The sequence below is a fragment of the Macrotis lagotis genome, chromosome 1 (genome assembly GCF_037893015.1).
Source record: "Macrotis lagotis isolate mMagLag1 chromosome 1, bilby.v1.9.chrom.fasta, whole genome shotgun sequence".
NCBI classification, from domain to species: domain Eukaryota; kingdom Metazoa; phylum Chordata; class Mammalia; order Peramelemorphia; family Peramelidae; genus Macrotis; species Macrotis lagotis.
This window is the reverse complement of record NC_133658.1, coordinates 20,930,964-20,942,540: the sequence shown is the minus strand read 5'-3', so window position 1 is coordinate 20,942,540 and position 11,577 is coordinate 20,930,964. Positions and strand designations below refer to the sequence as shown.

The 11,577-nt window shown below is 40.2% G+C and overlaps 1 protein-coding gene across 1 annotated transcript; it reads right to left on the bottom strand.

The window, feature by feature from the left end:
* Nucleotides 1–206: 206 nt before the first annotated feature.
* Nucleotides 207–1,173, bottom strand: LOC141512807 (AP-1 complex subunit sigma-1A-like). The gene is given in 2 exon segments (XM_074222067.1): nucleotides 207–1,139; nucleotides 1,141–1,173. Coding segments are annotated over 2 exon segments (477 nt in total). The 3' UTR covers nucleotides 207–695.
* Nucleotides 1,174–11,577: the final 10,404 nt, after the last annotated feature.

The window sequence follows — 11,577 nt, the reverse complement described above, 5'->3', positions numbered from 1 at the left end:
CATAAGATTTTTAAAATTATCTATATTCTTCCCTACAGCTCAAACCCAATCTAGGAGGGGGGGGGTAGGGATGAGAGAGCAAGAAAAGAAAAACGTGGGCCCTCCTTAATATACTAGATATTCCTTTCCCAAGAAAAGGATGAAGGCTCAGCTGATTGGAGTAGATAAATGGAAGGGAGGAAATGGAGATATGTTATTTTTTCTTTGGGTAGGTGGAGGGCTAAAAACAACTTCCCTTTAACCTTACATATTTATATATTTACAGTATATATGAGAACAAAGGTTTGGGTGAAGTCAGTTCTCATGATGGGGAGGATGAAAGAGAGGGAAACAGACACACACACACACACACAAAGAGAGAGAGAGAGAGAGAGAGAGAGAGAGAGAGAGAGCGAGCGAGAGAGAGAGATACATACATTATCAAATCTCTCTTCTTGGTCATAGTCTTTCTCTACCCATCCAATTTTTCAAGTATCAACTAGAAAAAGTGAAGGATTAGGAAGTGATGAGAGTTGGAGAAAGAAGGAATGTTTGAAGGATTTCAGCCCATAGTTCTCTCCAAGAGAAAACTGAGAGAGCAGGGGAAGGGTATTCCACAGGGAAAAGGGATCTGAACGTGTGTGGACTTTGAAGCAACCAGCCATGCCTGCCAAGGCATGGCAACCCTGCAATGCATCTCCCATTGGGGTGGGAAGCTATGCCAAACCCATCTCCTCCAGGACACTTCGAGGTGACTCATCTTCCTCCTGTAATAGATCTGCTTGTTCTATGGCTTTTAGCACACTTTTCTTAGAAGTATCCTGGACATCACCACCCATCAGAAATTCATCCAAGATGAAGTAGGCCTTCTCAAAGTTGAAGATGATGTCGAGTTCACATACACTGCCAAAATATTTGTCCAGGAGTTCCACATATCGGTGGATCAGTTCTAGTGTGATAAGCTCATTATCTTGGCCCTCGATGGCACAGCAGAAGTAGAGACTTGCATATCTTTTATAGACTACTTTGAGATCTCTCCACTCCAGGAAGCTGCACATCTTCGGCTTTCTGGCCAAGACGACCTGCATAAGTTCTCGAACCATCTTTTTCCTCTCCTTGTCTGACATAGCCAAATACCATTTCTGTAGCCGAAGCTTCCCTTTGCCGGCTGAACAGCAGCATGAACCGCATCATCCTGCAGCCTCGGTCGCGGCGCGTCCGTCCTCGGCCACCGTTCGGGCCGCCTAATTCTATTTTTCTTAAAACCCATCCTCCCTCCAAATGTCTCCATCTCTATGGATGGCACCAGGATCATGTTCATAACCTAATCTCAGCTGGGATGGAATAGCTGCTTGGCAAGCCATTAGTTCATCTTTAGTTCATTCCCAAATAGAAAAGGAATACATTGCTTCTTAATGAAACCCCCAAAGCCTTGATGGTCCCCAGATCAACAAGCGAATCACTGACACTTTCACTGAGTAGAGGTGGTCTCAGTGCTTATTCTCCGGAGACTGAGGTCTTAACTCATGAGATCCCTTAACTTCTCTTTTTTTTAATGTTTTCATTTGAGTTTTCTATCGCTTCTGCTTCCAAACGGAAGAAGAAGCCAGAACATTTCCAAGGTGAATTTCTTTATTTTCTAGTAATGTCCTTCATCATCTCCTCCCCACTACCATCTTTTATGATTCCTATTAATAGATAACTGATTATAGCAAGTTAAAATATCAGCTTAAACATTCTCATTGTTAATTCTTAAGGCAAAAATATCTCATAGCAAGGAAGGAAATAAGTATTTATTAGGTACCTAGTATTGTACCAGGCAAAATGCTATATTTTAAAAATATCTCGTTTGATCTCAAAAGAACGCTGGGAAGTAGGGGCTATTTTGATCTGTATTTTATAGTTGTGGAAACTGAAGTAGAAAGAAGTTAAATGACTTTATGTAGTCATAAAGCTATTAAATGTGAGGCTGGATTTGAACTCAAGTCTTCTGATTCCAGGTCCACTGCACCACCTAGCTTTCCCACGGTGGACCCTGGAGTCAGGAGGACCTGAGTTCAAATCTAACTTCAGACAGTGGACATTTACTAGTTGTATGATCCTGAGCAAGTCACTTAACCCTGAGTGCCTCACATCTGGGTCATCTCCAGTTATCATGATTCATATCTGGCCACTGGAACAGATGGTTCTGAAGGAGAGAGTGTAACTGGTGACTTAGCAAGGCACCCCCTCACTCAAATCCAGTTCATGTGCTTGTCATGGCTTCACCTCCCTGATGTCATGGTCTTCTTTGAGAACAAAAAAACAAACTACAGCAACAATCTAGTCTACCCAAAGACAGCTCTTGGAATAACATGAATCTTCTTGAAGTTCAATAACAAAAATCAGGAGACTCATATGATACCACAGTCTATATGTTCTATTCATTTATTTGTGTACATGCTGCATATCCAAAGTAAGCCAGAAAGGAAGATTTTGATTTCATATTTATATACTGAATGCTTACTACCTAGTGTCTTAGACACAGAATAGGGATGGGACTGAACCTGTGATTTCACTGAGCTCGGAACAAATAGGTGAAGAGCTGCTACAACTTGTAATCTTAGAGAGCCTAGTCAAATCACTAAGCATTTGTTAAGAACCTACTGTTTCAACATCACCACTCTCTCCCCCCAGCCAAAACCAGTGCCACATTCTAGTGGGGAGACATTTCAGCAACTGTGTACACATATAACGAATAGAGAATAAATTGTTGGCAATCTTGGAGGAATGGTAGTAGCAATGTAGGGGGAGAGTGGGCAAAAGATTTTGCAGAAGCTCTGAGAGGTTCATACAGGTCAGACACAGGCAGGACTTGAACCCAGACCTTCCTTTCTTTGAGGCCAATCCTCTTTCCCAAGGGTTCTAACCACAGTTGGATTTAAGGGAATCCATGAACTTGGACAGACAGAAAAATTCTTCCTTTTTTTCACTAAACTCTAAGTGAAATTGAGCATCTCCTTCAATTATGAACATTAATGAAGGTGAGAAGAGGCTCACAGGCTTCCCCAGACCAAGCCCTAAATGAGTTCATGACCTCAAAAGGTAAAGAACCCTGACCCTTTTCTCCCCTTTTGTTGAACTGAATGGAAGTCAACAGAATGAAAGTTACAGAAAGGTGCACTCAAAGGAGATCCTTCTAACAGCAGAGTTGCCCAAATGATTGAGTTTTTAGGCAAGTTCTTCCAAAAGATTCTAGGTGATCTCATTAAGTGAGTCATGAATTCCTGTGTTGGCTCCTACTGAGTGGTCTCTGAGGTTCCTTTAAGGGCTAATATTCATATCTCTGAAGACGGAGAAGTCTTATCTCCTTCAGATTAATCATTGCCTGTTCCTTTGACTATTCATCACACGATATGATCTCAAGTCTTTTCATCATTCTGATTGTCTTTCTCACAACTAGGTCAAACTTTTAGATAGTTCTTCCTCCATAGGTGGTCTGACTAGGAGAGGATAAAGTTAGATGATCACCTCTCTAATACTGATCACTATTATTCTTTAGCTTTTTTTTAATTATAAATTTTTTTTTGCAAGACAATGGGGTTAAGTGACTTGCCCATGGTTACATTGCTAGGTGATTATTAAATGAGGCTGGATTTGAACTCAGCCCTGACTCCAGGACTGGTGTTCTATCCACTGCGCCACCTAGCTGCTCCCTCACTGTTATTCTTTAAATACAAGATTCAACTGAATAAACTTTTTATTTTTCCATTTAATTTATCTTTTATTCTTTTATTGAAGTAATTTTAAAAATGTTTGTGTAGAACTAAGCTCAGATCCCCTTACAGTCATTATTATACTATACTCTAACCACTAATTCAAACAATGGAGGAGAACCAATCCCAGAGACAATATCTTTTCTACTCAATTTTTCAGTTGTATGGATTTTCTAGATTATACACGAGCCACAGAACATGATAACACTACTAGTCAGTCTGGGCCCTTCACGATTTATGGCTTAGGGAAGCAAGATTCTAATTCTGATGAGGATTATGATGAACTCATATTATTAACTAGTACTGGCATAGGAACAAACAAGTTACCAGAGTCACTGAAGGATAAAAATTGTCTAAAAAATGACCAAACAGGAGTACCTGGGTTCAAATCCATTCTCAGACACTTAATAATTACCTAGCTGTGTGGCCTTGGGCAAGCCACTTAACCCCATTTCCCTTGCAAAAACCTAAAAAAAATGGCCAGACTAATTTTAAATAGAACAAATAAAATTTTAAATAGGTGAGATAGCTGGAAATATTGCATAGGGAGCTAGTTGATAATGTTAATGCTTATGTCTATATGCAATATGAACCCTGAATGACCTATAAACATAGAGTCATTGCTTCTCATGATAATCACTGCATTTTCAATATCTTTATAGTTTATTGTTTTTCTGTCTTCATTTGCTTTATATTAGTATCATCATATAATTTATGTATATTAATATATGTATATCATTTATGTATGATTGTTTGTCCTTTGTTCTCAAAGAGGACTATGACATCTTCCTGATGTCATAGTCTGTGCATGACTTTCAAGGAATTGGATTTTAGTGAGGGAGGGCTGGGCAAAATTGCCAGCTTCACGTTCTATTCCAGAGCCATCTGGGTCCATTGACCAGATATATATCAGGATGATTGGAAATGTCCTCTGATGCGATGGGTATTGTATAGTTTGTTAACTGCTGTTTGCTTTATGCACACAAGGTGATTGTTTTATCTGACCTACTGATGCTATTATTACTTTGATTTTGTCTCCTATTATGCATATTTAATGGAATTAATATCAGATGAAAAACAATTGCTGGAGCAATCCCAGTGGCTCAGTGTCCTCAGGTATGAAAAGTCCTAAAATCTATAGCATTCATTTGGAAGTTTGGTTCTCCATTCTAATTTCAATTTTTATCTGTGGCTAAGCTCTGGTCTCTTTATTTTTGAAACAAAAAGTCAGGATATAGGAGATATTTAAATAAAAGAAGTGAGCAGACTGTATTTATTTTAGGATCTGTTACTGGACAGACATGGGGAGAGGAATTTGGGGAAAGAGCAAATTTTTTTTTGGAACTTCTCTCAGTCCTCAAAAGGGGAGTTATAACCAGGAACTTCAGTTCATTTATCCTGCTCTGAGATACCTTTGGGGGCCAATAGTTCACCTTGATTTTTCCCTTTTTGGTCATCACTCAACCCTCCTTTCTGTCTCTCCTTTTGATTTCTCTTTTTTGCCCCATGCTCCTGCCTGTACCACTAATTATCTTTATCTTTATTTATTTAGTTTTTAGGTTTTTGCAAGGCAAATGGGGTTAAGTGGCTTGCCCAAGACCACAGAGCTAGGTAATTATTAAGCGTCTGAGGCTGGATTTGAACTTAGGTACTCTTGACTCCAGGGCTCCTGCTCTATCCACTGCACCACCTAGCTGCCCCTATTTTTTAAAAATGTTATTTATTTAAGGCAATGGCTTTAGTGACTTGCCCAAGGTCACACAGCTAAGCAATTATTAAGTATCTGAGGCCAGATTTGACCTCAGATCCTCCTGACTCCAGGACTGGTACTCTATCCACTGTGCTATCTAGCAGCCCCCCCCCCTAATTATTTTTAGCTTACCCTATTAAATCTGGAGTGGGATGGTGATGATGGAGGCAGCTATGGATGCTGTTTTCCCATTGTTGCTGTCTCAGCTCCAAGCTCTTGGAGTTCCTACATCTTCCTCTCACTCCAGGATTTAGAATTTTGTTCTTTCTGAAAAATTTAGCTATGGTACACTGACACAGAATTCCATAGTACAGGATGCTAGCACATTCCACAGGAGAGTAATGCATTGCATCAGCATTTAACAGAACAAAGATGGCTAGCTCAGCTTCAAAGATAGGGCACCAGTCCCAGCCGATATTCATCAATAAACCATTCAATTGATTTAATAAAATGCAGAGCATCATTTCACAGGCTATTTATCATAGGTCTAAATTTCATTCAGAATAAAGTACAATAATCAATGTAGTAGCAAACAAGATGGGCTGGGTTGCAAATGTAGACCATAATTGCCTCAAGGACTTGGACCTGAGTTCTAGAGGTGAAGCAAATGGCCTTGAGTAACAAATATTCCAGTCTCAGATTTTTCAGATGAGTAACCCAAGGTAGAGATTTGGTTAAGTGTAGTTCTTTCTAGTATCAAAATGTTGGGCTAGTTGGTTATCTTCAAACCTTTGACAAAGAAACTAGGCAAAGTACTGAAAGTAAGTCTCGTTGCTGTGGGCTTGGAGTGTTTCTGGTGGCTTAGAGATTGCACTTGGAACTCTATTGGAATGCTCAAGGGCTTGGGCTCTCATTTATTTATATCTATCTCCCCTTACTAAGGCCACTATAGAAGACATGCTTCTGTGGAGAAAAGAAAGAGATTAGTTCATTATGTAAATACCACTTCATAGGGTAGCTAATGTTTTTTTCATACATTAATAAAATATCCTTGTTTAAGAGTAAACAGAATACCCCCTTCCCCCCACAAAATACAGACTTGCTTGAGTGATAAAGGGGAGAGAAAAAAATTAAAATAAAAACAATAATAGTAATAATTGTAGGTATGGCCAGGTGGCGCAATGGACGAAGCACCAGCCCTGGAGCCAGGAGCACCCAAGTCCATATCCAGCCCCATACACCCAACAATCACCCAGCCGTGTGACGTGCAAGCCACTCCAACCCCACTGCCCTGCAAAAACCAAAAGAAGAAAAAAGAAGACCTAAAATAAAATAAAATAGTAATAATAGTAGAGGTGGCTGCATGGCAGACAGAGCATTGGCCCTTGAGCCAGGAGCACCTGGGTCCAAATCTGGCCTCAGACACCCAACGACCACCCTGCTATGTGGTTCCAGGCAAGCCACCCAGCCCCATTTGCCCTGCACCCCCCCCCCAAATAATAATAATAAAAAATGTGCTTCAGTCTTTGTTCCAACACCAATGACTCTGTCACAGGTGGATCCCATTCTTTATGGTAAGTCCATCACAAAAGTTACTTCCATATTTTTCCACCATTGCCATTGCTGATTGCAACTCCCTCCTTTCATATTTCTCTACTGTTGGGAGCCAGGGTCTCTAAGCTATTTGACACAGTCACAGCCAGAAGACTCAAGGCAGTCACACTGCCTGATGGGACAACATTTCCTTCTTCAGTATATAGGGATTTCATGTATACCAATATTTATAGGTTTATTATTAATTACAATATTTACTCACCCTAATACTGGAATGACTATAAAGGAAGGATTTCAGAAAGATTCCTTGAATAAAACAGATTGTAAACTCTGTCCAAATTTAACAGGACTGCCTCTCTTTGAGGCATACAAAAGGCTTCAACATTATGAAATCTCTGGAAAACCCAGCACTGGGAATTTCAAGGAGATGCCAGAATATATACAGGGAAAACAGATACAAGATGGGTCAGATAGAATTCCAGGGAAATTAATAGTTTTGCCCCCCTTATCATACACAGGAATATATGAAAAAAATGGTGAGAAAATAGTTAGTACAGGTGACCGATATGTGAACTCCAGCAGCCTTAGTTTCATGGGAGAGAATAAACAAGTCACAGAAACTGTGGCTTCTACCAACAAGGCCTAAAAGAAAAATTGGCTATTGTAAGAGTTAACGGATGGGTGGACAAGCATAAAGACCCTCAGTATAGATTGGTAAGGAAGTGTATCGAAAAATATTACTTACACAAAAAATATAAAAAAACTTTCCATTAAAAGAATTGCTTAATTAATTAATAACTTTAAATGAATTAACAATTATACAATGTAGTAATAAATAAGGTAACAGACAGGTTAAGGTCATCATGGTGTGAGTAGGGATAAGAAATCAATTAACTATGTGATTATTACTTAAACTTGTAAGCACATGATGAAAACTTGTAACCATATGAACTATATGACTGATGATGAAAATTGTACACTCTTGTAACCAAGGAAATGATCTTAGCTTGCTTGCTTGATACACACATGATACTGAGACTATAAAAATAAATCCAAGCAGCTGACAGTCAGTCAACCTGCTCCTGCCTTTACCCCCTTGTTGACTCAACTCATTTCGCCGACTCTGTCCCTCCTGTCAGGTTCCAAGGACCCTGCGGAGGCTGGACCCCCGCACTCTACTACCATGTACTATATTTTCTCTCTCCTTTCACTCTGACTCTGCTGTAGGATATCTGAGTGGCGCAGCAGACAGATCCCTGGTCCTGGGGCCAAGAAGCCCTGAGCCCCCATGACCACCCCTTAGGCCCAGAATCCACTTGGCCCTATGGTCCTGGACAGGCCATTCAATCCCAGCCCCTTGCAAGAAGTAAAAAGGAAAATGTGTTATGTCTGACCACTCTCCCCCATGGTCCATCTTCTCCTCCATCACTCACATCCCCCCCTTCCCCCATCCCCCCCTCCTTCTTACTCCAGATGCCTATACCCCATTGATTATATATGCTGTTTCCTCTCCTAGCCACCTCTGATGAGAGCAAAGATTCCCTCATTCCCCCTTGCCTCCCCCCTTCGATATCATTGCAATAGCTCATTGTAATAAAGAAATATCTTGGCCTATTCCCCCTCTCCTTTTTCTTTCTCCCATTACATTTCCCTTTTTTCTATTGACTCCATTTTTACACCATATTTTATCTTTGAATTCAGCTTTCTCCTGTGCTTCAACTATAAAAGCTCCCTCTACCTGATCTATTAACTGAGAAGGTTCATATGAGTATTATCAGTGTCATTTTTCTATGCAGGAATATATGCAGTTCATCATCATTACGTCTCTCATATTTTCCCCCTCTCCAATCTCCATGCTTCACCTGAGTCCTGTATCTGAAGATCAAACCTTCTGTTCAGCTCTGGCTATTCCAACAGGAACATTTGAAATTCCCCTGGTTCATTGAAAGTCCATCTTTTTCCCTGGAAGAAGACATTCATTTTTTGCTGGATAGTTGATTCTTGGTTGCATTCTAAGCTCTTTTGCCTTCCCGTATATTGTATTCCAAGCCCTATGAGCTTCCAATGTAGTTGCTGCTAAGTCCTGTGTGATCCTGACTGCAGCTCCACGATATTTGAACTATGTCCTTTTGGCTGCTTGTAATATTTCCTCTTTGACTTGGGAGTTCTGGAATTTGGCTATAATATTCCTAGGGGTTGGTTTTTTGGGATCTCTTTCTTTGGGGGATCAGTGGATTCTCTCTATTTCTATTTTGCCCTCTGCTTCTAGAATATCAGGGCAATTTTCCTGTAGTAATTCTTTGAAAATGATGTCAAGGCTCTTTTCCTGATCATGACTTTCAGGTATTCCAATAATTTTTAAATTATCTTTCCTAAGTCTGTTTTCCATATCAGTTGTTTTTTCAATGAGATGTTTCACATTTTCTTCTAATTTTTCATTTTTTTCATTTTGAAGTAATGAATCCTGGTTTCTCGTAAATTCATCAATCTCCCTGAGTTCTATTCTTTGTCTGAAGGATTTGTTTTCCTCAGAGTGTTTTCTTATCTCCTTTTCCATCTGGCCCATTTTGCTTTTTAAAGCATTCTTCTCCTCAATAACTTTTTGAACTGTTTTATCCATTTGACCTAAGCTGGTTCTAACTAAACTTTTGAGAGACAGAACCCACAGAGGGACCCAGTGAGGCAGTCTCCTACTCAAGGTAACCTGGAAAAGAGCAGAAAGGTTCTGCTCCCTGGGGTTGGAGGGGCGGCCCACCAGAGGGGTGGCCTGCCAGAACGAAAGAACTTCAATCTCCTGGAAGCAGCCCCAGGGTGCTGGGAGCTGCGGCTCACAGCAGCCGGGGAGTCTCCTGAGCTACACCCTGGGGAGCACTGGGCACAAAGTGGGGCAACAGTGGGGGACCTCTGCCAGAGCTAGCATGTGAAGCCCAGCCCTCAGGGCACACAGTGAGCAGGCCACCGAAGCCTAGTTTCAGGAAACATAAGCAGGTGGAGCTGGTAACCAGGAGCCCCCAGTGCATGAGTCCATTGAGCTGAGGGAGGGGAGTGAAGAGAGAGAGACTGCTGAGCTCTGCCCCTGGAACAGGGTTCTGGGGCTCTGAGCACATTCAGATCCTGATTGCAGTCTAGTCCCCCCCATAGAACAGCAGGCCCCCCCCCACGTCAGCCCCATGGCAGAGAGATGGGGTGCATATGGTCATTCACAGACCAGGAGGCAGGACAGAGCCTCACACACTGAGACCCTTGTGGGAGTGTCCCAAAAGCTCAGGAAGCACCCCAAAACCTGGCTCAGGCTGGGAAAATGAGCAAGTAGAGAAATAAGAGGAACACCATTGAGAAATATTTTGCATATGAGCCTAAGAAGGATCAAAATACTCAGTCTGAAGATGAGGAAGCACAAGCTCCTGCATCTAAAGACTTCAAGAAAAACAGAAATTGGGCTCAGGCTATGACAGAGCTCAAAAAAGACTTTGAAAATCAAATGAGGGAATTAGAAGAAAAACTGGGAAAAGAAATGAGAGAGATGCAGGAAAAACATGAAAATGAAGTCAGCAGCCTAGTCAAGGAAGTCCAAAAAAATGCTGAAGAAAATAGCATGCTAAAGTCCACAATCATTTTTTGTGAGGTTTCAAGTTTCTCATTTTTCTTCCTCCTTTCATTCCCCCTTCCTTTCCTTAATTTAGTATAGGTTATACATGTATAACCATGTTAACCATATTTCTATATTAATTATGTTGTGAAAGAAGAATTAGTTCAAAAAGGAAAGAGAGATGCTGATGGGGGAAAAACATAAAACATAAAACAAATTTTAAAAATTCAAAATAGTACTCTTTGGTCTGCCTCCAGACTCCTTCCTTCTTTCTCTGGAAATAAATGGTATTTTCCATCTAAGTCTTTTAGAATTGTTTTTGATTAGTGTAATATTGAGATGAGTATGTCCTTCATAATTTATCTTGGTACAATCTTAATAGCTCAAAATTCAGTTAGGAAGATAATCTAACATCAGATGGAACTTTGGTTCTATGATCCAATTGAAATATTTCTGAATCTCCTGGTAACCCCTGCCCTCTTTATAACTGAGGCAAAATAAGGATACAAGAGATGTTTATGCTAAAAATTATATATATATATATATGTATATATATATATGTATATATATATATATGTATATATATCAGGGAAGGGAGATTGAGGAAGGAGCTTACTTGTTTGGAGAAATATCCTTTACTCTTTGAACAGGAAAGTAAAAACTGATAGCTTAGAAATATTTAATGAGTACAAAATTATTTCACATGGATGGATATCTTGGGCAGAAGTCAGTAGAAATTAGTAAAATCACTAGATCAATCAGTCACTAATCAGAATGAGCATAAATAGCAATTGTTTCTATTTGTTCAGAAACCCTGAGGATTTTCCTCTCCCGGATTGATTCTTTTTTTTTTTTTTTTGGAAGAGGTAGATGAGGATTTTTGCTTCATTTCTGTCTTACCTAGCCTAGGTTACTGCATGAGCATTGCTTCAGACAAACTGAGATCTGGGATAGTCCTTAATTTAAAAAGGCCAAGGTCATCTCTAGTCTGTATCTTGATCTGTATCTGG